The 26711-nt window shown below is 37.7% G+C and overlaps 1 protein-coding gene across 1 annotated transcript; it reads left to right on the forward strand.

The window, feature by feature from the left end:
* Positions 1-29: 29 nt before the first annotated feature.
* On the forward strand, positions 30-26155 carry XKR9 (XK related 9). The gene is made up of 4 exons (XM_085572218.1): positions 30-1926; positions 2367-5801; positions 12777-13000; positions 14103-26155. The coding sequence occupies exons 2-4, from the start codon at positions 5503-5505 to the stop codon at positions 14744-14746; spliced, it is 1167 nt and encodes a 388-aa protein (XP_085428344.1). The 5' UTR covers positions 30-1926; positions 2367-5502; the 3' UTR covers positions 14747-26155.
* Positions 26156-26711: the final 556 nt, after the last annotated feature.

A 26711-nucleotide genomic window follows, 5' to 3' on the forward strand; every position in this document is an offset into this window, starting at 1 on the left:
CAAATAAATAAATGTAAAATTAGATTGTTGGTGCTATTCAATGATTAATTTTGTAACAACTATGAGGTGCACAAGACACAGACTGTTATTTCTGAAAATCCAGCAAGGTTTGAATTTTTAGCACTCAAGACATCTTTGAGTATTGGCACTTGGCTTTTTTTTTCACATTTTAAATGTAAATGTTGAGGATGAATGCCTCTCCACTGTGGTTGTGTAATGGCTTAATAGAATAGCACAAGCATGTCATTTTGCAATAATTAGTCATAATCAATTGAATAGCAGATAGAAAATGTCTTGAGAGACTTATCTTCATAGTCATTGGCACATGAATAGCTCAAGTTGATATTTTTACTTGCAGAATTTTCCTTTCTGTTTCATTATATTTTTATTCTTTTTATCTGGTACAGAGATAAGTAAAAAGACCTTAAACCAAAAAGAAGTGAAGCAGATTTTGCAGAGAGAAAGGCATGGGCTGAAAGATTCCTGCATGGAGAGGCAACACCATGTAGGAAATGTAAAATAGTCAGATCAGCAGGTTTGTGGGAGATGATTTGAGGGGATGATGAAGGGCCTGGGACATTTCCATAATAAGGAAAGTCTGAAAGAGCTGGTGCTGTCCTGTGTGGAGAAAAGAAGCCTCAGCAATGCCTATAAATATTTTAAGGGTCCTTCCTACCAACATTTGGAAGCAAATGAAAGGATATATACCAAATACCATAGGAGATTTGTCACAATTTACAATTGTGCTTGCTTTGATGCCAAGTCTAACCAGAAAACAAATGAATCATCCTGCCAGTAATTTATCTTGTGAGTTGCTTGATTTACACTCCAAGAATTTGGCGCAGAAACTTTGCCCCTCCCTCTGTGCAATAGAGTTTTGTAATTTTTTCTTATTATAATAAAGGTCATAGCAGTGAGTTTGTGGTTTGGCTGACTTAATGGCCTTTCAAGCACTGCAAGGACTGTTTAGGACTAGGATGTTTCTAAAGTGTAAGGGAGAAGCAGGAAGGCACCAAAAAAGACAAGGGTGGTTATCATGTTCGTTATGAAGACACTGAGGATTATACCTCCTGTCCTAAGAGCTAGAAAAGATACAGGCTGAGGGTGAGCATCATCCTGTGCAGCACATAACAGAGGTGAAATCACACCTGTGTTTTTGCTGTTTTAAACATGCATAAAAATGTCATGTTGAGTAACAACAGCTCAGCTGGAGCAGATTCTTGGAAACACCTGTGTTTTTACTAGAGGAAAACAATTTTCATCACCTGTTCTATGCTACATGCAATCGCTTCATGCATCATTGCACAGAAGGGCTATTTTTTTTTTTAAGTGCATTGTATTGCAGTTTTTAATTATAGCCAAAAAGATTGTTCTTTTTGTATAAATCTTTGGGACATATACATGGGTGTACAAATAAATTAATGAATATATATATATATATATATAAGCAAACATATGCATATAATCACACACACATACACTTGTGTTTCCAGAAATATCTATTGACTTTTGCTCAACACGTCTAATGAACTAAAGTCTAAATTTGAAAAAGAATACACAGACACAGAAACATACAGGGGCAAAGTGGTACCTTTTTAATTTTACTTTGAGGAGGTAAATTGTTAAGTGATTTTATTGAAAAGAAAGTGATAATCTGTTAAACTTAGTATTTATTATTAACAGGGACTTCTATGCAAAATTTTTAGAATACAATTTTTGTAATACCAGCATAAGAAGGACAGATAGTAAATCATTAACTGTGTCACATGGTTTCCATATGATTTGAGTTTCACTTTGTGTTATATCAGTAAGCCCTTTAATTTCCTTGGATTGCATGTCTTGTAAAGGTATGGATGAGGAAGCCGTGAATATGGAAATCTACAGTTTTTGAAGTGAAAAAGACCTCCATCCATGGCCAGTATTAAGGTAACAGTATTTTAAAATAGAATTTTAAATATGTAGTGAGAACTAAAGCCTTTATAATTCAATTTTATTGTTTCTGTTTTATCACAAAATGCTTCTGTATCACAAATTGATTCGGTATGTTAGTTTTTAGAGGGGGCTTATATTTATGTTGACTGACAGTTTACTCTTCATATAATGTGTTCAATAAGACTGGGGACAGTTTAATTCTGATTGATAAAAGAGACCTTCTCCTGTGGCACTTAATTGAAGCCCACCTGGTACTGAGACCATGGTGCTCTTTAGAGTATTATCATGCATAAAATGTAGGGTTATCAAAGGCTGGGATCTTCAACAGTGATTTTATGTGCACTTGTGAGCAGGTGTTGGTGCTTGGATTTGGAATTAAGGCAATGGACATATGTGATAACAGATTTGTGTGACTCAGGCAGAATTTTTTTTAGGTTGCCATGAACAAAATATAAACCTTGTGTCTTCTCAGCTGTTCCAAGGCTCTTTCAGGACTGGAATCCTTATTCAAAATAATTGTGAGACAGTGAGCAAGCTGACATGCTTGATAATGTGTGGCTCTTCATTTATCTCAGCTAACCTGATGGCTTCAAATAGCACCAAGATGTTCAGATGGGTCTGCAGACTGCTGACATGACAGTAGTTTGGACAGTAGGCTTGTCAGGAGTAGAAATCCCCTGGCTCACAGCTTCTCTTCATGCTGTTATTTCAGAGGAGTCTGCCTGTAAAACTTCCTTTCTCCTATTCCACTTTGTGAAGTGCGCATTTACAAAAAGGATAGGGAGTCTATAAAGAAGGAGGAATCCTGTTACCTTTTCTGCTCATTCCAGGTGCAAGATCAGAGGCTACTCCTTGCCACTTGAATGTCTATTACAGTATTAGTCATTAAATATGAACCTTGGTATCTTGCCTGACATGGCCATAAATTGTCTTCCAAAAGACTTTCTGTTTGAATCTAGTTATTGACTAACCTGTTAATATTGTGCTTCCTGTAACAGTCAGTGAACTTGCTTTTTTTTGCTTTCTTTAATGTTTGCTTCTGGTTTTAAATCTGTTCTAAAAACCATAGATACATCTTGACAAAGGCGGTACTCAAGTTGCAGAATGACATGTTGTTATATAGAGTAAATACTGTTTCCTTTGGAATTTTCTTGAATGAATCCTAGTAATAAACTCTTAAGTTGGTTCATACACAAATTTTCTGACAGAAAATTCAGAGTCACAAACCAGTTGGGGTTGGAAGGGACCTCTGAAGATCATCTGATCCAAACCCCCTGCTAAAGCAGGTTCTGTAACAGATTGCACAGGTTTCCATCCAGGCAGGTTTTGAATATCTCCAGAGAAGGAGATTCCACAACTGGGCAGCCTGTTCCAGTGTTTTGTCACTCTCAAAGTAAAGTTTTTTCTCATATTCAGATGGAGCTCTCTGTGTTTGTGTCCATTGCCTATTGTCCTGTTGCTGTGCATCACTGAAAAGAATTGGCCCCATCTTCTTGACACCTGGCCTCAAGATATTTGTGTTCATTGATAAGACCCCTTCTCAGTAGTCTCTTCTCCAGCTTGAACATCTTTCTCAGCCTCTCCTCATGAGACAGATGTTCCAGTCTCTCAAACATCTTTATAACCCTTTGCCAGACCCTCTCAGTAGTTCCTTGTCTTTATTGAACCGGGTATCTCAGAGCTGGACACAGTACCCCAGATGCAGCCTCAGCAGGGCAGAGTAGAGGGGGAGAATAGCCACCCTTAAACTGCTGGCCACACTGGTCATAGTGCACTCCACAATGCCATTTGCCTTCTTGGCCACACATTGCTGGCTCATGGTTAACTTGTCTTTTTGTGTTTGTAAACACAGAGCTTAATTTATGATGGACTTTGTACTAAGTCCACTTCCCAGAATCTAACTATGAATTGAATATAAATTGCGTTGGTGATTTGCAAGAGATTAGTGGTATTTTATTGGAGAGAGTAGGAAAGAATGGTGAAAGGATTCCAACTATCCCAGCTGCAAGCTCGCCTGATCTTTCTGACCTCTTCTGGGCCAGGACATGAAACCTAAGTAGGAGATAGAATGAGAGGTTAGAAATAGCTAAGGCCTAGATCCAAAAAAGTAAGCCATACACTCATCACCTTTTCAGGCTGCTATGTTCCCACTTGTCTTCATTAGGAAATTAAGAACTTAAATTCTCTTTTTTGGGTTTGTACCTAGGTCACAGTGAAGAGGTGCCCAGTCAACCCAAGCATAGAACAGTTATTACCTTTGTTTATGGGTTATTAACCAATTATCTAATTTCATTCCTCTGTGACAGTGTGCCTGAATTCACAAAATCCAAAGGGACCTGCCTCCACCTGCCCTTTCCCTGCTCCAAGTTCCCTCATGCAGCTATTCTCCATGTATTGTCTGCAGCTGTTTGGCACTGGCACCAGCCCAGGCTTGGCATGTCCTGCATCCCATCCTTTGTATTTGCTGCCAGCAGCTTTTTCCTAAGATACGTAAATGAAGTAAAGGGACCTTGTAATTTTAAGTTTATAGCTCTGCAGAGGTGAATGAGAAAAAGAATGTACTGCCTTATAGCTTTTCTGTTTCACCCGCCAAATACCACAGATCTAGAGAGGAAAGACATGTAAGGACTACCCAAGAGATCACAAGAATCCTTGCAGTGTTGGGCAATGTAAAATGTAGTTCTGACTACAAATGAAATATATTTACAGTGAGCTATGTGGTTAAATCATCTATGTGTAGCTATACACAGCTTAGAAGACATTTCTCAAAGAGGTATAGACTGGTCTAGGTCTGGTTCCTCAGAAGCCTCTTTAACAGGAGAGCTGCAATCTTATTTAGCACTTTACTACTCTGTGTGGAACACCAAGCAGAAATGATAAAAACACTGGATGTTTGCACACAAATGGAAACTGCCAAATGATGTTTATTCTGATACCATGGTGTGTGCTCAAGACAAAAGTTTCCTTAACATTTTGTGCCATGCACAGTAAAGAAGAAGAGTTCAGAAATTAAGAATGTTCTGGGAAGGAACCAATCTTTTTTCCATAAGCTGCTTTTAAAAACTTGTTTCTTAGTGTTTTGCAATTCTTAGGAATTATCTCAACAGCTGTTTGAGTGGAGAGTCATTGTTTGGGAGAATGGGTGACCTTAGCAGGTTCAGAAATGCAGCTCTCTTGGGCTGATTGTTCACTGGTGTCTCAGCACATTCTGTATTTTGTACTTGCCTGTTCAAATGGTCATGAGAATTGCTGTAGGATATTTTAAATGATGAAGGTATTGTTACTGCTAATCTTCCTTTTTTTCTTCTTCTTTTTAGGAATCAGTAAAGAAGACCTACTCCGTCAATTAAAAAGACAATTTACATTTATATTTTCCAAAATAGATATGTATTTTACAAGTTAATTTACTATTTAAATCAAGAGCACAGGAAAATGCAAGTCTCTTTGCCATAATAAAAATGGACAACCCAACTTTCCTTTGTATGAAGCAATATGAGAAGATGGTATTGACAGGAAGAAGATTCCATTGTAGGAAAGCATTTATATTCCTTTACATTAAGTGAAGACAGAATGACAGCAGTGGCAGCTTCACATATTAGGAAGTTTACTAAGCAGAACTTCTTTTTTTTAGTTGGTGGAATGATAATTTATGTAGTTGATATTGGAGTCGACTTCTGGGTAGCTAGTAGATATTTCTGTCAAGGACAATATTCTTGGAGTATATTGATACTCTGTTTTAGAGGTATTTCATCAATAATAACTCAGATATTTAGTTATGAGTGGTTTAAAAATGACAGGGAAGGTACTGATACTGGGAAGCAGAAGTTGGTTTTTCTAGTTCATCTCTTTCATTGTGGAATTTTTATAAGGTAAGCACATTTAAACATTTATTTTAAAATGAGAAATGGTGCTTTTGGACAGTTATTAAGAAGTGCTTAGTATCGCTTCAGGGACAAGAGCAATTCTGGCCTTAACAATTACTGCTCCATGTGAATAAATGGATTTTGGTGGTAAATTTTGTCAGGTTTTGATGGACATGTAGTTCTTCTTCCATATACCTGTAAGCAATGATTTTTATCATTCACAACCCTGCTCTGTTTGATTAACCAGACATTTGATGAGGCATACCTGATAAAAATGATTGCTTTGAGATGTAGTACTGTCATAACTGATAAATAGGAGTTTTCAAAGTGATGTTATGCACAGTAAGCATCTAAGACAGCTGATGAAGTAAAGTTTCAACCTGAGTGTCTAAACATGTGTAGTAAACTCACCAAGATTCAGAAGAGAAATGAATAGCTGAATAGTTAGTAAGGATATTTGCATGGACTGACTTAATGGTGATAGGAAACTTTGTTTGCTTAGTGGATTACCTTAACTCTAAAGCAATCCACAAACTTTTAGATTTTCCTGAACTCATACACTTTCCAATGAATATCTCTTACCATGAATTTCTATAACTTTGAATCTTCTTTTCCAGATTTAGCTCCACATTCTCTGAGTGGCTTATTATGTAGTCAACATTATTTTGTTATTTGACAGTGTTGTCAACTTGGTTGCTTGTTCTTTATTGCACAAATGATATTTTCTCCAGTGCTGCTACTTATGCTTGGAAAATTTCCAAGGTGTTATGTATAAGTTACAAAGTTCTTTCAGCCACTCCTCACAGTTCAGCAGTGTGGTAATGCATATTGTAAAGTATAAGCTGGTAACAGCAAGTTGGCATCTGGGCTTTGTGATTAACTATTACATACTTTTATTATATGTATTTTCCTTAGGTGTATCAAGGTACAACTTCCTCCTGTCCTCCCACTTAGTCATCTAATTTATGTAGTTAATTTAGACAATGAGTCTCTCAGGTTTATCTGTACAGTAAATGGATAAAAATGGATTCTGTCAAGTCAGGTCACACTTGTTAAGGTGAGATTCTCTAGAAGGCCATTTGGAGCAGAAACTCATATTCTTCATTCAAAGAGGAAAATGAGGGCCTAGCCATTAAATAAGATTTGGAGGCTTGAAATTATAAGATGTGAATAAATCTTATCAAATTATCTTTTTTAATTTTTTCCTTTCTTCCTTTCCTTCTTCCTCCTTTCATCTCCTTTTACACCTCCTGATCCATCTTTGAACTTAGACTCCTAGAATGGTTTGGTTTGGAAGGGACCTTAAAAATCAGCTCCTTCCAACCCCCCTGCCATGGGCAAAGATACCTTCTACTTGACCAGGTTGATCAAAGCCCCATCTAACACAGCCTTGAACACTTCCAGGGATGGGGCAGACTGCTTTTCTGGGAAACCTGTCCATCACCACCCCAACAGGAAAGAGTTTCACCCTGATATCTTTTCTTAGCCTACAGTCTTTCAGTTTGAAGCCATTCCCTCTTGTTGTATCACTCCATGCTCTTGTACAAAGTCCTTCTTCAGCTTTCTTCTAGGCTCCCTTTAGGTGCTGGAACTGGTGACTTACAAACTAGTACCCTGGAGGTTTTGTACAGTGCACAGAACAATGGGAATCAGTTTGGTTTTGCTAACACACTGTCAATGCTAAGTAATAAATATGCAAATCATGCTGCTATATATATATATATATATATATATATATGTATATACATACATACAATATATATAAAATCAGAGGCAAACAAAATTAAAAATATTTCTTATCTAAGAAGGATTTAGTTTCTTTTGCTGGAAAGGGTGCATACCTCCAATTATATTTCATATGAAATAGTATGCTCTATAAGGAGACAAAATTAAGTTAAAAAATGTACATTTTAACGTGCTGACTAAAATTATATTCAGCCTGACCCATTTAAATGGTTCACACAGGTGTTTGTAGAATTGAGAACAGTCGTGACGAAAAAGACAATATTAAGACAATAACACTGTCACAGAATGTGGGGAAATGGGAGATTTCCGTAGGGCACCATATGAATTCTGGAGCTGTCTGATGTTTAGCAGTGTGCTTCATCAGTCTAGGATACACCTGTGGGGGACTAAACATTAGCAATTCATAACTTTTGCTGTCAGAATAGGTCACATAATCAGCAGCCACTGTCATCTGCTTTTGTGCTTCTTGATGCTCAGAATGCCTTGCAACTTTGAATAGAAGCAGAAAAAAAGATTTTTTTGCATATTTGTAAAAATTAATTCTAGATCCATGAGACATCAGAGTGAACGTGAGTGCTTTGCTGAACCTGGGGTTATTTCATTACATATTTCTAAAAGTCAGTGAGGAAAATTCAGAGACAACATAGGTGATGGGCTGCAGGTTGGGCCCTGTTCTGAAGCAGTACCAGCTGGCAGCACTGAGCACACCTGTGGGACATGCACTCTGGAAAAGGAGCTCCTCTGCTTAGTGACAGCGCTCTGGGGGGAGGTGAGTAGGCTGAGGAGTATCAGGGACAGAGAGATACTCTGCAAACTGCTAGAATCACACTCTGCCTTCCCTGAGACTGCCCCACAGGCAGGCAGGATGTGTGAGATGGATGATTCCCTATGCACTCTTCACCTGACTGAGCACAGTGACTTAAGGCTAAGGGGCAATGGCAACAAGTTCCTGCCCAGTGCAGCAGGTGTGCCTCCCCTGTGACTACCCCACCTTCACAGGTGCCCTGGCATAACAGGTATGGGGCTCTGCAAGTGGAACTGAACAATAACAAGGATGTTGAGTCATCTGGCTAGGAGATGTCACTGAGGTTAAGTTACCTACACCCTGTGTCAAACTCTTACTGCTCTCTACAAATGAAAGCAGGCTGCTGTGAGGTGGGAGTCAGTCTCTTTTCTCAATTAACAAATGACAGGATGAGAGGAAATGGCCCCAGCTTGCACTGGGAAAGTTTGGATTGGATGTTAGGAAAATTTTCTTCACTGCATTGGAACAGGTGCCCAAGGAAGTGGGTGAGTCTCCATCTCTGGAGATATTTAGAAGACATGTAGATGTGGCACTTAGGTCCACCAACTTGATAGTGCTAGAGCAGTAGTTGTTCTCAATGATATTAACGATCTTTTCCAAATGAAATGATTCTGTGATTCTATGTTTGATCACATTTTCTTAATATAAATTTACTGACCTAAGTATTGACTTAGTTGCATTAGTTTCATGGGTTTAATCCAAGTATTTTGATACTTAGAAGGTGAAATTTAACATGCAGCGGAGAGTAATTTTCTTTTGATAAGGATTTATGCAATACTGAAGGCTATGACTGCATGGCCAGAATTTTGACAGGACAATCATTATTGCCAGGCCACTCACACCCTGCCTATATGAATTTGTAAATGGCACCCAAATATTTATCAGTGTAGTTTGATGAGATGTAGTATAATGCTGGGATTGTGTTACAAGTCAGTGGAAATCAGAGAGGAAGCATGTGATATGGAAACATTGGCAAGGCCACTTGCTTGTCACATGTGAAGGCTGTGAAGCAACAAAACAAAATAGCTGTCATCCCTGCGAATTCCCAGCCAAAGACAAAGCCTTCCTAATTTTACAGGATCAAACTTCATCACTTGTGAAATGATGGTGAATATTGAGGAACATCTCAAGAACAGAGAGACAATGGAGCTGTGTTTCCATGAGTTTTTATAACAAGTAGGAGCCCTGTTATCTGTGTTCTTCACAAAGCAATACTACAAATGCAGAAACCCTTTTTTTTCTCCTGTCAAAATGAATGATATTTAGAAACACTAGTAATTCTTTGCCATTCACATATGACAATACCAGTTGCAAAGAAATTGTAGGTTTTTTACTCTGTTGGCTTCCAAGTAGCTTATATGCCTTGAAATAACAAAAAACCTGTTCTCTTTGATGAATTTATAAGGAGAAAAAGTAAATGGTAAACTTGCATTTGTCTGTATTATTGACATAACCATTTCACATTCCATTTAAGATGTACCTCTAGCTAAAATACATAACTAATCCAATATTTTTATTAATGTATTTTTATTACAATTGTAGTACCTTTTTAAAAGACTTTGCAGTTTGTGAATATTGAAGCACAGAACTCCTGTAGCAATAGATATATTATAGGAAAATAGATTAGAGTAGTATAGCTATAGTAGTTTCAGAGCAGGCATAGGGTTTAACTGAGCTGTGGGCATGATAAAGGAGAAAATTTAAATCTGACCTATCCTTTAGTATGGACTGAACTTTGCCATAGGCTGGGGACATACTTCAACATTAGGTCTAAAAGTTGGTTATGAGCCCTTGAGACAGATGAGAATGACAGTATAAGTACAAAATACTCTTAAAATATGAAAATTTGTCACAGTGTACTTACAGTAAGTAACATAAACATGTGGATCTTGGAGAATGCCACCCTGCTTAATACATAATCAAAGAGCAGTAGAAGTATTTGGAGTTTACTAGAAAAAAAATAATGTATTCTATAAAGCGTTCAAAGTCAGAAGTGGACTAACCAAAACCCCTACAACTAATGAAAAATACATAGCAAACCATCTTATAACAATATAAACCTAATACACAATGCTCAGAAGGAATGTGCTCTAAAAACTTACAAGTGATTTCAGGTATTTATCCAGCTGAAATATTTCTTTTAGGACATCTCTTGCCTTACATGTCACCTGCCATCTCAACAGTGAGCTCTGCAGCTCAGAATTTTTGCAGCTGATTTCCACTTCTTGCTGCTTGGACAAACACAGGCTCTGGTGGATAAGTCCGGGACAACTAGCAGATTAGTCTACCCAATTGTTTTTTCTTGAAAACATTGCAAACTTTCCAGATTTTTACATCTCAGATGCAAGAACCAGATGTTTTGGAATACTAATTGTTTTATAAACAGGAAAAAGCTTTAGATGCCTTGCCAAACAGTTCAGTTCATTGCTTATGAGTGGTTATTCAGGGAACAATAAGATAAATACACAAAACCATAAAAATAAAAATGAGTTTCCTTTGGGAATAAACAATGGATCCAGAGGCAGTTCATGGACTGAGTGGCAGGGATGCAGTCTATGAATCGCTGCAAGGAGAAAAGGAAAGTCTCTTGTGTAACAAAGTTGCTCCACACCTCCTCCTATTGTTGCTTCCACGTTGCAGTTCTCACTTGCATGGTCAAAATGCCTTAACATACCAGGGAATACGTAATTACTCCTCTAGCATGCCCTTAACCCAGGAACTGACAATCCTGGCTGTGGAGGAGAGCCTTCCACTGCCTTCCCTGTGGTCAAAAGATTTGGTCTTTAACGGTGGTAAAGGTGTTAAACTTTTAACCCCTGAAGGAGCCAGGGATTCTTCCGAGCTCCCTTATTAAGGAGGAGTGCTGAGCTCCAGCGTTACACTGGGAGGAGACGGCCCTGTGAGGTCTGGCTGGCTGATGGTCTGATGATCCGCTGCCCTCTTGTTCTCTACACACGGTAAATGCAACGCACGGGTTTCATCAGGCCCCTGGTGTGTGTGATCCTGTGGATGGTCAGGGAATTAGAAAGCTGCACTTCAGCATGAATCTTGAAGTTCTCTCAGATGCTGTCTTATGGAATGTAAATAGGAGGCAAGTTAAGGCATAGGACCTTGCCTTTCTCAGCTTGTGTATTAGCGGTCTTGTATAGCTAAGATAAGCAAGTGTTGGCCTGTGGTGTTCTGCTTAATTTCTCAAGAAAATAGATCCAAATGAATGATGAAACTGTAATAATTTATTCACTGAATTAGTTTCTCTTTTGATGAGGAAAGACTCTAGTAGTGTTTGCAAGGCTAGAAAAATAGGCTGAATAACAGTGAGTTTTCTTTAAAAGGAACCACTTAGGCTGTCTTGTCTGCTGGTTATAGTCAAAGTGGGTTCATTGGAGAAGGATGTCAGAAGCTTAAAACATCTGGGAACTAAATAGACAGAAACAGGTTTAGAAGTCTGAAGCCTGCTATGGTCAAAATCCTATTTATGGACGAACACGTGGATTTATATACCTATAAAGCCAAGAACTTAGTATAAATTAAATTCTAATAGTTGATTCCAAGAATTGTTATTAGTCTATATCTATTAGTTACATAAAAAGAAAGATTACATCTGTGCATAAAAGTCTTCAGTAATAATAATAATAGTAATACAGTTAAAATTGCTACATACGTATTTTTTCATTCCTATCCCTTTTTTTTAAGCCATCCCTTATCATCCTATGCATGTGCTTTTCTACACTGTATCCTATCTCTCCACATCTCAGGACCTCTGCTACTATAGCAAGACTAGATTTCTCTACCCTACATCATAATGTATTTAATAAATATCTCATTTGATAGGGTATTAGCAAGCAGTGTATCTGCCTGTTACTGTTACCTATATAAAACTATGACCATGACACAAAAATGAAAAAAAAAAAGAGTGAAAATTATATTTCAGTATTTTCTGAAATATAAGTCTTCTGATTATTTAGAAAGTAACAATGTAGTAGGTTGTTTTAAAAGTCAGTTTTATGTTTGTGATTAATCAGATATTATCCTTGGGGCTTATGGATCTATATTCTACTTACTTAGATGTGGATATTCACAGCTGGATGTTCATTAATACCCTGAAAAGGATACAAAGAAAGTGAATTAATATCTCAAGGAGAGACTGAGGAGAGATGCTAAGTGAATTTTCAGAAATGCAGTAATCTAAAGAAATTAGATCCTAACAAAATTAAGTTTGTATCTTTATTCAGAAAAGTCTCATTCTGTTTCATTAGTTTTATTATTGCATGGTATTGATGGGCTTAAATTATTCTCTGATATCCCTGATACCAGACAGGTATCAGACATAATTTTACCAGAATAGAAGAAGGAAAAAGTTGTTATAATATCATTTTATTGGGTTGGTCTTCTAAAAAGTCCTGTCTAATCAAGTGTCCTTTTTAAAATAGGTATTGGTTTGCTCTGAAATATGGCTGTCAAGTTGCATTTAAACAAACAAGTAACAGAAGTGCATCAGAAGTAGATCCTTCCAACGGCATTGAAAAACAAGCTATTGATGCAGTGACTGATATTAACATGCTCAGGGTGTTCAAGACTTTTCTTGAGACCACACCACAACTTTTTCTTCAGATTTACATCCTCATGGAACATGGCAAAACTCATTTCTATCAATGTAAGTCTTTTTTCTTCTGTTGCAAATTGAATATCTTACCTAAAAATATAACTCGTGACTGGATAACATTTTAAATGTACCTTGGAAAACGTGTTCCGCTGTATTATTACTCTGCATTTAATTAGAATTTCTCTCTAGTAAATGGTCCATTTTGCTAAATCAATAAGAAGGAAGATTTCACTATAAAATGAAAAGTCATATTAAAATACTGTGCATCATAAATATAAAATTCATAATATCTAATAAAACCATAATGATGCATCACTTGAAAAGAAGCTCTTAATGCAATTAGCTTGTAATTTGCAGAGCAGTTTGATATGTGTGGTTTTGATTATGGATTATTTTAAAACTGCTAGCTGGGCATTTGGAAATCAGTTACATAATAAAAGCAGGCCCATGAGCATAGGTTACAGGTGAGGGACAGAGTCAAAACTAAATCTAAGGAGATGTCAATATTGTAGAATGCAACATGGTGAAGAGATATTGGTTCAACTCTCAGAAGCAGAAGCAAGACAGCAGCTGCACCATTTCCAGCTCTAAAACTAGCAGAATTACAGGCAAGGCATTGACATATTCTGGTTTGGAATTTACCTAACCAAATTGGGATATCTGCATTGATGTCTAGTGTTCCTCAAAGTCCATGGAGTCAAAACTTACTCATGGAAAAGGATCAGACAAATCTCATCTTGGATACGACCATGTGATGGATCAAGCATTAGTTATAGATTTCTACATTTTAGACACAGCAGACTCACATATATTGGTTGCTGAAACTTAAATTTTTATGGTCTATTTGCAATACTTTGGGAATTTCTAAGTCACCTGTGTATGGACATGGCAGATAAGACACACAACTTAGACAAGGCTATTAAGGACCAGGGGCTGGGCAGGATAACGTAAGTGTACCAAACGTCATCAGATGCCTAGATTTAAGTAACTAAAGCAAGCCTTAAAATTATGGTGATTTGCTTTGGAGCAGAGAGTAAATATAGAACTGGGTTAAAGAAAGTGTTAGGGATGCATGATATTTTGTAAAACTTCATTCAGCAATCATAGTGTATCTTTTTCTCTGATGTAACATTTTTCCTTGTGTTTTGTTTAGATGCTGCCATTATGATGTCTTTTTGTGGTATCTCCTTAACAATGGTTGATTATCAGATATCACTACGAAAATCTCTGCCTGACAAAAATGAATTTCATGTGCTTTCCAAGTTCACGTACCTCTTCTATAAGTTGCTTACCATCACTTCTTGGATACTCAGTATTTCATTGATCACTCTACTCAGTGTCAGAATTTCTGTAATTCTGCTGATATTTCTTTGGATCGGTGGCTTCACTTGGACTTTGAAACAGCATACAACATTTTGCAAATCTAAGAAGATGGAATATCTGTACAGAACTGTAGTTGGAATCATTCTAATTTTTTCATTTTTTAACATAAAGGGGAGAAGAACAAAAGTTTGCATTTCTATTTATTATGCTATTCACACTGTAGTGACTCTAGGTATTTTGTTTGTATATATGTTCTGGAAACCTTCCATTATCAAAGAAATACGTTTTACAATTGTAAGCATCTTAACTGTTTTGAGTCTGGTGTTAGGTATTATTTTTCTTGTTGTTTATTACAGCCATTTTCATCCCAGTACTTATTGCAGACCTCAGGCATATTCAGATGAAGTTGATGGAGTAGAAGGGCAAAAAGTTAGAGTGAAAATGGGTAGATTTCAGAATTTCTTAATGCAATGAGCATTACAGGGCTTTTTTGTTGTTGTTGTTTCTTTTAGTTTGTTTGTTTTGAGATTTTGTTTTGGTTTGGTTATTTTTGTGGCCTTAAAAGCAAATCCTTGCTGGACAGTGTGTTTCTCTGTAATTGGTACTTGTGTATCATCACTGAGGAGTACATAGTGGACCAGAGTTGTTTGCTTTGAATAACTATTTGTTTTCCATGATACAAAGACTCTGTACATGAACATTTGTGTGCTGGTGAAAGTTATTTTGTCAAAGAAATTATTTAACCTATTCATCCAACACAATTCACAGTTTTAGGTTTTTAGCAATGCAAATGTACACAGAAAAAGCTGAGTTAATTAAATGAAATATAGCATTAAAACCACGTTCTATTAACTTGTGTCGATTCTGTTAAAAACAAGGCTCTTTTTTTGTTTTGTGGAGGGTTTTTTTGGTTTAGTTTAGTTTTGTTTTTCTTGCTGGAAGGAAAGAAGAGTGCATTTAAAATAACTGAGGTCAGTGATCAGTCTTCTGCTTCTCCCCATTACTGTAAGAGCTGTAGTCCTGCATGTTAACACATTGTACTGCCTTCTCCCTGAACATCCCCTGAAGAAGAATAGCTTTGATCAATGGCTCAATCACTGTCTTGCCACAAGGAAATTTGGGGAGATATTTTCAAGCATATTATCATCTAGGTGTTTTAATGACTTCTTTGTTGTTTTTGTTCTGTTAATCTTTCACACAGTCTTTTGTATTTAGGGGTGATGCCAGCTTGTTCTGGGTTATAATAGCAGCCTGAGGGATTTATGGATGGCAACAGGAGTCTTGCTTACCAATGAAGAACCATCTTCCATGAAGTTTTCTTCTCCTTTGGGCTCTAAGATGTAACACTTCAAATGCTGATTTCCACTGAAATATAAGGCTATGCAGAGCAGGCAGTGGTGCAGCACCTTCTGTCTTTATCACTGGAGAAAAGAGCAGCAACAGTTATGATGCACTCACAGGGTCTGGCAAAAGATAAACTAGCATGTCTATCAAGAATTTTTGGCAGAAGGCAGAGTGAAACCAGACAACATTTCAGCTGTGTGTTCAAATACTAAATCAAGAGCAATGAAATAAGGTTGATAGTCACAGTTTATTCAGAAATAAAATCTAAGGGGAAACATTTCAGAGCCACTGTGTTTTAAATCTGTGTTATGAAAACCTGGGACTCTTTCTCTCCCCTTCTTTCTCCTTCCATTAAGTCACATTTGCAGTTAGATTGACCACAGGCAAAGGTAGGGAACTAGGTTTGAGAAAAGAGGCTAGAGATAAGAAAAATTGATAAACTTGGCCAGGAACCAAATCTGTTAATATTATTTATTGACAACAAATTTATGTGAAACTCTGGAGGAAGGGCTGAATCTTTGGTTGATAATTAGGTTTCTTAAGAGCTGTGTCTTGTGTCTTTTGTGTCAAGTTCATGGGCTGCAGACTGCTTTTTCTTGTTACTCTTTCAGCCTTACCAGAGCTCAGGGCAAGTTTCTAAATGCATTTCTTTCCTGTTCTATGTCCACACTTCTCTTTACCAGGCCAACCACATTGATACTATTCAAGGAAATTAGTTTCTATGTGCATAGTTTGGACTGAACAGTCTGCCTTTCTGAGGCCGCACATGAGAAATTGATGTAGTGAGAGTTTACTTCTAAAATCCTTCATTCTTGCTTGTGGGTAACAAAATGTGGTCCACAAGTAAAGATAATCCATGTGACAAAGGAATGCTAATTTAGTTTTACTAAAATTGGTATAAAAACCAGTGTCTTCACTTCTTTTACTTTGGAAGAGAGATATCCAGATTTGCTAGCCCTGGAACATCTTCTTAGGTAAGGAGAAAAAGCCCAAGGCTTTAATGCACCATGATTGTCCTAAGTTCTGTCTTCTTTATTGCAGAATATTTATTACTGGTGATGGTGTCCTTGGCAGCAAAGTGCATGCCTGCTTTTATTTCATAAAGGAAAAAATAGAACTGTAAATAGTGAAGACAATCCTTATATGGCTTCCCACACTTTTGCTGTTTGTCAATCTAAAATCCTGAGAAGGGACTAGGGTAAGGGATGGTGGAAAATAGAGAATATTATCTCTATCTTGCAGAAAATTACAAAATGCTGTCTAGCTATTTTTTAGAAGATGACCTCAAACTATATCCAAGATCTGAGAAACAGATCTCTGGGGAAATATGTGATCCTCAGTCCTAGTGTGGGCAATTAAGCCCTGGGACCTCCAAGTTCTCTGCCTGCTGCCAGAAATCTGGAGCCTGAGTTGGTCCTGAGGAAAATTAATTTCTGGTGTAACAAAATAATTTGTCTTGGTGATTTTTTTTCTCCTTTCAATGAACTGACAAATTCCAAAGAGAAGTCTTTCATTGCCATCTCTCTGGCCAACTCCTAACACTCATTTTCTCTCAGGGGAGAAAAGCTGGACTTTGTGGTGCCTTCTGTTGTTCTCCTTACATCTCCTCACTCCCTCTTCTGTGCCCATAAGAAGAATATTACACTGAAGTTGAGTTGGTAAGAAAGACATCTAGGTGGCTATTAATATTGTTCTAATTCAAATGCACACCAAACCAAATTACTTCAGTTTCAATCCTTATTTTAGGCTTGTAAGTCCTAGTGGATATAAATTTAGCCATATCCTAAGCCTGGAAATGGTCCTTTGGGAAATCATTTAAGTTCTTTTCATAAATCTTAAAGTTCTTCAGTGTCCTTCCACCAGTATGCCTCTATTTTGTTGTCATCAGTCCAGGGACCTCAAGAGATGGGAATTCCTGGTGGTTTGCTCCCTGTAAATTTTTATCTACAGGGGAATATTATGAGAATAAAAAAAATTTAACTTTAAACTTGTCTATTTCTTCTTGACTTTGAGTTAAAGATTTTCACTTTATTCCCTTCATTTTCACAGCTATGAAAGCGGCTTCTCATTCCTCTGGTTGTTCTAACTCAGAAAGCACATGAATTGACTCCAGATACATTTCATATCACCAGTGACCACTTCAGACAAAACAAAGCTCCACTTCATATATATCCTTTCTGCTTCCCAACTACCCTTAAAATTCAGCTGCCACTCAGTTCATGCATTGCGCTTGACCTTGTCATTGTAATCTAATAGCAAATTGAAAACAAATGGTTTTTTCTTTCTTTTTTTTTTTTTGTGTTAAGTATGCCCATTACATCTTACAAAAAGTATTTTAATAAGTTAAATAAAATTAATAAACAATTTCTTCCTGTTTTGACTACTGTCAGACCTGGGTAAGAAGAACAACATCCAACAGAATTGTTTTAATTATCCTACTAATATTCAACGTGTCATTTGATGGCATGGGTGAGCTCACCTGATGTACCACAGATAGTACTGATTTATTAAGCCATAATTGGGTTTCCAATAAACATTTGTCAAAATAATGTATTCATTCAAACCAAAGCCTTCTTTATTTATTCATATAAAAGAGCACTTAACTTTCAACAAAGAATTGCCTGCCATCAAAAACACTCCATAAACGGGGGAAATTTATGAAGATACACTACCAGAGGGTGATTGGTGGAAGACTAAAGTTCACTTTAACCCTTCAAAGAGCTGAGTTCTACCTCTTGCTTGGTACTGGTACTGTACATATTTCTCATTAAAAGTCTCAAGCCCTAACATTAAGCTTTCTATATTTACACATGAAAGTTCCATTTCTTTTTTCTACCATTGAGTCTTATATCTAAAAGACTGTTTCAAAAAGAACATCTCCTATTTATATTACACAGTCTAGAAGCGTGCACACATTTCAAAGTCCTTTAGGCTTACCTACATTCTGCCCACAGGTTTCACCATATGTGCATTCTTCCAAAAACATGGTAAGCTTTGAGAGGTTCAACAATGTATCTCACCTGAACCTGAGGTAATACATGTACTTGTAATTAATTCCAACTGAAGAAATTTCCTGTTGTATTTCTTTGCACTCTTCTCTATTTACTTTGCACTTTAATTTTACAGAATTTTAGTAGAATAGCAAAGTAGATGGGCTGTACAATTGATGTCTGAATGGAGTGCAGCTAACCCCTTGGAGACCACCTTCAACAAAAAGTGTTCTTCTTTTACCTCCAATAGGCTAACATATAACACATAAAGTCACTGAATGTTCCCACTTTGCAAGTTTTATGTTTATTAGCTTAGTAAAATGTAGACCTTGGTGTGATAGGGAGTGTTGCTTCAAAACTAATGTAGCTTGCTAGCAACTGTTGAAAATACAAACTGCACTAGCCTTCCTACAACTGTATTTCAGTTTCCATATTTTTAGCATACTTTTTATTTCTGACAGTGAACATAGATGTAAATAATAGATTAGAATGAGGAAGAATAGGAAGATTTCGAAGTGCATGTTCATGCCACAGAAACTCTTGCTAATCTCAGTACAAATATGTTAATATCATTACCATTATCATTACTACTTGTGGACTCTTTGTCAAGATGAAGAGGATATGCTTAGAAGAATATCTCTGTTGCAACTGGAGTGCAACAAAAAGCTAGTGGTAAAGTTCTGTAATGCTTTTCTTCTCAGCACTGACAAGTGATCTTAAGTCTCTCTGATTTAGCACAGGTATTTTTTAGTTGGAGCCTAGAAAAGACACAGTTAACTATTTTGGTCTGTAGGCAGTAGCTAAACTACTGAAAATAAAGTGCTAAATGTTACTGGATGCTTCCTGGCCGCTATGAGAAAGTAAATGACAAAGCTACATATTTGCAGGTTCCTTGCAGAAAGGAACAGAGAGGAATAGACTTAGTGGGTAGACAAAGAGGGAGCTGGTATTTTTTTCACATAATGTATTCCACACATTCAATCTAACTTGAAGTGTGTTATGCTGTAGTAGAGCAGAAAGAGACCTCCAACATAATTTTGTAATTTGTCCTACAGCAGGATCACTGTGCTTGTTCCATTCCTGGCAGATATTTTCTAACAGGTTCTGAAAAATACAATATTCCAGTCAACTAGGTCTACTTCTCAGTCAGAAGCCTCTTATGTTCAGACTCCCTCCTGCAATCTCAGACCCTTGTTGTCCTCCATGCCTTGCAGTGCAGACAGGTACCCTCTTCTGTGAAGCAGAATTTTACATTTGAAGATCATGATCATGTTCTCAGACTTCTTGTGCCAAACACTGGAAACCATTTAATCATGTTTAACTTTTCTTCTAACTGACAGTTCTCCCTACTGCTTTCTCTTCCATTTCACCATGTCCTTCTTCAAGTTCAGGGTCAAATTGTTATGCAGTACTCTAGCTACTGCTAAATGTATCCAATGGATTATTTATTGTGTCCACAGACTATAATCCTATTTTTTTATTGTAAGTAAAATTTGTATTTTTGTATTGTAAATAAAATTTTAATATCTTATAATGTCTTGACTCTTAATGACTCATGTTCAGTGCACTGTAGAACAAATATTTCTGTGCAGAAGCATTGTCTTATCTGTTCTTTGCTTGTTGGGCTTTTGGTTTCCAATGTAAGATCCAAGTTCAGCTCCTGCCTTCTTTAAGGCCTAGCTTTCTTCAGAGATTTGTTTTCATGAATAGAAAACATCTCCTTTTCAATGGCAAGTATTTGTTCAACAAAATTTGTCTGGGTGTTCACATAAAAGTTTGAGGCACTTCAGAAAAATAACATTAGCTTTTTATAATTTTCCTGTGCTTATATTTGGGGTTTTCCAAAAACTACATCTTACATGAAGATTTGCATCATTAGTGAACATTGAATTATTTAACTGAGAGAAGAAATGCATTTGTGTGGTTGAAGTTATGCTGTGTGGAGATACGCAGCATTGCCATGATGGAGACTGCATGCTGTTGACTGTTTTGTAAGTCACCAGGTCTTTGTCAAACTCTTTAGTTGGATGAAAAATCAGAGTGAGAAGAGAGTATTTTTGTAATTTAGACTCTGAAAAATGGAAAATGTACAATGACACGGAAAGATCACATACTATAGGTCTCTTCCATTTTTTTTTTGGGCTGTATTTTGCTGGCCTATAGACATTTGTAAACTTAGATTTTGAAGACTAGGTGGTAGTCACCTGACAGTTGCTTTTGTCACAACTCCAAAGCAGAAAACAGTACCTCATACAGTTCTGTGCTGCTTTGCCACGTGCATGAGTGTGCAGCAGAGTTATCTGAGTGGTATTGATACCCTTACTTGTAGGCTGGTATTTACCTCAAATTTCTGACAATTAATTCAAATTATATGTTAGGTTTATAGGGTTCTCTAAAATCAATGGAGGAAAAAGCCACACCCAAGGTACTGCCATCCTGTCTGCCCTGACACCTGTTTGGGATGTGGTAAATATTCATTTACAGGTGCCCTTTCCCATTGACTACAGCAAGAATTTTGACAGGATGAAGTCTAGTTAGGCAAAACCTTGTTAATTTGCTTCCCAAGGTATGACCTTTTGAATGATATGTGTTAGGTATTGCTTTGGTGCAAATTGCTGATATGGCCATATTTTCTCACTTGAGAAGAAAAGAGAAAGCAATTTATTCTTGGTGAGTTCTCCCTGCATTCTCTACCATGATTTTGAATGCATCATAACTCATAGTCTGCAGAGCTGAACGGCAGTTACATAAACACAAGGAAAACAGGCTAGGACACACAATATGGCCTAATTCCTTACAATCAACTTCTTAAATGACACTACTGGAACTTGCATAAGCTAATGAGTGTGTACTTTTGCAATCAGTTATCGTAATCAGCAGCATTTTAATAAAGCAGAACATACAGAGTTATATTTCAAGTTGAATGTCCATTTCTAATGTGATGTGTGGATTTTCATAGAATAAATAAGCGTGGCGGTTTCAAACAAGAATGACTATTGTGTAGAAAAAATGAATATAAAATTATTATTAGTGATTTAACATCTATAATTATAATCAGATGTGGACAACAATAGCTATCAGTAACTCATTTATTCCTTTCTTTGAAGAGAGAAATGAAACCCTAAAAAGCCTTTTCTCACTTTACATTCTCCCAGCCAAAAAGTAATGTTTACATGTATCTATTTAGAAGTATAATTAAAGCAGCTGGGTGTGGCCTTCCTCAATCAGAAAGAAAAACAAACCACAAACCAACAAGGTTTTTTATTTTTGTTTGAGTTTTTCTTGATAATGAGGGATTGTTCATGGAGGAATAGAAACTAATAACTTGCAGGCCTTGTTATGGGCAATAATTGTTTTTCCCTCACCAAAGTGGGCTGGACCTCTGAGGTTCAGCAGTCACCAAAATACGCATGCAAGGTGGATGGCCCCTTGTTTGCTGGTTAATGGCTACTAACCCTTGTGTGCTTTGAGGAAGGTACTCAGCTCAGCCACTTGGGAAGAAAGCAACTGAAATACTAGGTCTTCCAGCTTTTGTTTATCAGTAAAATTTTCAATTGTGTGACTGTCAAAGCAAGGATAAATCTGCTGCTTAGAAAATCCCAACAATATTGTGTTGGTGGAATCTTATGTCAGACAGCCATACACCTAGCCAAGAATTCTACATGATTTAGGAACCTCCATCCAAAGTTTTGTTTTTAAAAAGGGCTTTCTCAGCAGTAGATTGGAGAGACTCTTTAGTTACTGATAACAGTTTGCTGTAGATAATCTCAGAAAATTGATGAGTGTTGCCCAGGGGAATAAATTGATCCATTCAATATAGCTTTATGCTAAAAAAAAAACAACCAAACAAAAAAAACCCAAAAAAAACCCCAACCAACCAACAAAAAAAGCCTGTTTCCTGAATTTTAGAAGACTGTATTCTCCAACTGCCTGCTGAGCTCCAGAAGCAAGTTTTCAGCAAGTCCAATTCACCAACACTTAGTCCTCTGTGTAGTCAGAGCACAGCCTAAGAAGTCAAAATGTAAAACATCCCAAGCCATTAAGAAATAATTTCAGAGAAGACTTGCCTGTACCTTGTCCCGCTTACTCCTTCATTTTCTGTAAGGCTCACCTTGTGCTTTTTCAGGAGCTAGCTCTCCTGCTGCTGTTCACTGAGAAACAGGCACCCTATGCATATGTAGGACAGTATGTACCACCTGAGTGAAACTGAGGCGTAGGGGAGAGAGAGAGACTATGTCAGTCTGTTGATCTCCCATTTCATCCACTTTACTGCTTCTGTGCACTCATCTTCATTTCCCCAGTCTTTTCCTACCCCTTCAAGGTTTTATGTGATTTCTCCATCCTCTGATGCCTATGCCAAAGCCACTGCTGCACTTCTGCCCCTGACAATTTTGTAACTTACTTATTACTTCTTCTCTTTCTATCCAGCTCTGTGACAATCATGGAACAGCTGAGGTTGAAAGGGACCTCTTAAAACCATATAGTCCAACCCTCCTGCTGAAGCAGGGAAATATGGAGGCACATGGATAGTTGTGAAAATTCCCTAAATGCAGTCATGTTACATTTACAGTATTCAGCAATGTTCCTGGCTTGGAATTTTTGGGCTGTGAGAACTTGAAAAAACAAACATACCAAGAAAATCTCCCAGATCCTGAAGTGGCATTGTTACTCTTGAGCAGGCCACAGTACTTAACATTTCCAGGTAAAACTGAGAAAGATAAAAGGAGCCCAATTGCCAGAAATACCTGTAGCTTTTACAAGGCTTTCAACACTTATGTATTAATAGAAAAGCCTGATGAAATTTTCCTAATTTAAATGGTTTGTGAGAAATCTCAGCCTACATATTGTTGCTCTATCACACAACCTCTCCTGATACTGCTATTCCTCTAGCTTCCCACAGAGTGAGGTTGAATAGTCACACCTTCCATGTTTGCAGGTGTCTACAGGAGCTGCAGGATGACCATGCAGCAAGGGCAGGAACCTGAGGACCACCTCTAAACCCCTAAACCCCTCTGAAGGGAAGAATTAGTGTACTTCAGTGAGCTGCTTAGTTGGCACCTTGGGCCCAGAGAGTTTTTTACTGTGGATGTGGTGGTGTTTGAGAGTGGATAAAGGCCTTTGGACTTCAGCTAAAGTATTCCTGCTATGTTCCACTGATCCATGTGTATGGTCTGGTTTTGGTCAGTAAGCCCAGGACTCCAAAGCCACTGACCTCTCTTCTTTTTAACTTATCTCTGTGTTCCTATAGCCTGGTTTATATATGTCTGTATAACCTGCATTTATTTTGTCCTAAGTATTTTATCTTTCGTACTCTAGGCAATGTAGTTGACTGTGAAAGAAATACCTCTGCCAATGTTGTCTTCTGGTGTAACAAACAGAGCAAACATGACACCAACAAAAATAGCACAAAGCAACACAAAATATTAATATTTATATAATGAAAACAGATGGTGGTTGCTGTGCTAGGAGGGGCAGTATTGTATAAGCCACCATAAGTGTGGGGGCTGCTTTTGATTCTCCTAATCCTTCCTTGACATCCTTGGTCTGTTGCCTGCCAACTAACATCCCTCATGCATAAAGTATTAACCAGCAGTCCTAGCATTAATCGTGCAGCTGATTGTCTTTATCTAGGCACTATTTTAATCTGAAAACAGTTTACATTAGAAACACATCCTTAGCAGAACTGCTAAAAAAGACTGTAGTTTTTCAAATAGGCATCAGGGCATTGGTATGGTGATTTCCTTGCATGGTAATAATGTTAAAAGTTAGGTTTGTGAAGAAAGCATTCTCCATTTCTGAGAATTAATTCTCTAAGTGTTTAATAAAGAAAGGAATGTAACAGAGGGACAAAAATAATTTCAGATACTGAATTTTTTTAGCAACTTTTTGTATGGCTCCATTCTCTCTCTACTCCCCCTCTAACTGTCAGAGTTTTCTTTTTCTCTTGGCTTACAAAGATGGGAGGTTAACAGTGCCAGCAGTAGAATTTCAGTATTTATCAACAGAAATTTACAACACAGGTAATGGCATGTTTTCAACCCACCCTGTCCTATCAAGTAACTGTTCATTTAAGTGGTGTCTGCCCATAAAAGGTCAGGTAGCAGAAACCTGAACATTAAATTTTTAAAGAAAAGTTGACATGTGGAGAAAGTGGCATCAGTGTCACTTATGCCTGTTAGAGTGTGGGATAAAGAATTATTAGTTTTCTTGTTTTGATTCTGTAGTTAAAGTGTTTCAGTTCCCCTAGGCAAGAAGTTCAGTGGACCTTGCAAACTACCAGAGAAGTTCTAGTGAGGTATTTAACTCATGGGCTTAAACACATCTGCAGCTAAGCAGTGAAGGTTAGCTACATAAACAAGGGTTGAAGGCTTGGATTTACCTGAAGAATTATAATTACCCTAGGATTATTCAGCAATCTTTGGATTATTAGAGGAGTCTTTCAATCCCCTATTACCCAAGACTTGGTCTACCAGATCAAGGGTTGAACAGCTGTTTGATTGAATGGGATAATAATTTAAGTAGGCCTGACCTCTTTTTGAGCTGGAAAAGCTGCAGTTGAACTCCAAACTGAGATAAAATTTTGTTTCTCAATGCTTTTATGAAGGACTTGTTTTTGCAGCAGTACTGCACCATTCTACAATTTCACAATGTGTTGACCTCAAATATTGAATGCAGTTCTTATTTCCCCATCTCAGGAAAAGAATGATTACAAAAGATTCTATAGACAGACAAGGACAAACAAAGCTATTTCACAACTTTCACAGAAAAGGAAAAGTTGTATCAAAATTATTTTAACTAGAGTGAACTGAAAGGTGGCATATTACAGGTCTACAAAATTAGCAAATAAAAATAATCACATAAAAGAGCATCAAAGAGATACACCACTTCTAAAACAAAAGGAAACACACATATGCTATGAAAGCTCTTGCCATAGATATAGCAGCTATTAAGAGATTATGTGGGTTTACTCAGCCACTGTGGGGATTGAGCATGTGGTGTGGGGAACAAACAAACAAAAACCTAGAGAATATAAATTTTTGAAGGCTATTAAATGTAGGCACATTTTTATTACAAACTTGTCCCAACTCTTCACCACAAGTCTAAAAGATGCTTACCTGCAGTCCATTGCAAGTACTGGGCATGCAGGAACAGGACCTGGAGGTGAAGCTCTAGCACTGGTAGTGAGTTTTCCACATAATGAGGCGGCTGAAATTTGTCATTACAGAATCACAGAATGCATAAGGTTGGAAAGGACCACAGTCGGTTGTCTGGTCCAACCTTCCTCCCTGTTCCTGCAGGGTCATCCTAGGAAACAAGGTACAGGATCATGTCCAGATGTTTCCTGAATATCTCCAGTGAAGGAGACTCCACAACCTCTCTGGGCAATGTGTTCCAGTGAACTTCCTGTGCATCAATTTCTTCCCATTACCTCTTGTCCACCACCAAGAAGAGCCTGGATCCAGCTTTTCAACATCCTCCCTTAAGATACTTGTGTACATTGATGAAGTTCCCTCTCAGTCTTCTCTTCTTGAGACTGAACAGGCCCATCGATGCAGCCTTTCCTCATAAGAGGGATGCTCCAGTCCCTTCATTGTCTTTGTAGCCCTTCACCAGACCATCTCCAGGATCTCCATGTCCTTCTAGTACTGGGAAGCCCAGAAGTGGACACAGCACTCCTCACACAGCCTCACCAGGACTGAGTAGAGGAGCAGGATCACATCCCTCAATCTGCTGGGAATGCTTTTCCTAACATAGAGCAGGATTCTGTTGGCCTTTTTGGCCACAAAGGGACACTCACTGCTGGCTCTTGGACAGCTTGCTGTCTGCCAGCACATCAGCTTGTTTTCCACCAGGAACCCCCAGGTCCTTCTCTGCAGACCTGCTTCCCAGCAGATCAGCCTGTGCTGGTGCAGGGGGTTGTTATTCCCTGGGTGCAGGGCACTGCACTTGCAGTTGTTGAATTTCAGATGGTTCTTTGCCTATCTCTCCACCCTCTCCAGGTCCTTTTGAAGTGCTGCACAACTCCCTGGGGTGTTGGCCACTCCTTCCAGCTTTGTGTGGCCAGGTAACCTGCTGAAGAGGCATCTTCTCCTTCATCCTAGTCA

The sequence above is a fragment of the Lonchura striata genome, chromosome 2 (assembly GCF_050655825.1).
Source record: "Lonchura striata isolate lonStrDom1 chromosome 2, ASM5065582v1, whole genome shotgun sequence".
Lineage (NCBI taxonomy): Eukaryota > Metazoa > Chordata > Aves > Passeriformes > Estrildidae > Lonchura > Lonchura striata.

Excerpts from the sequence above, each read along its gene's own strand:
- XKR9 (XM_085572218.1), top strand. The coding sequence starts at position 5,503 with ATGACAGCAGTGGCAGCTTCACATATTAGGAAGTTTACTAAGCAGAAC. Across the intron at positions 5,802-12,776 it reads CATTGTGGAATTTTTATAAG|GTATTGGTTTGCTCTGAAAT; the intron begins GTAAGCACATTT and ends TTTTTAAAATAG. Across the intron at positions 13,001-14,102 it reads CAAAACTCATTTCTATCAAT|ATGCTGCCATTATGATGTCT; the intron begins GTAAGTCTTTTT and ends TGTTTTGTTTAG.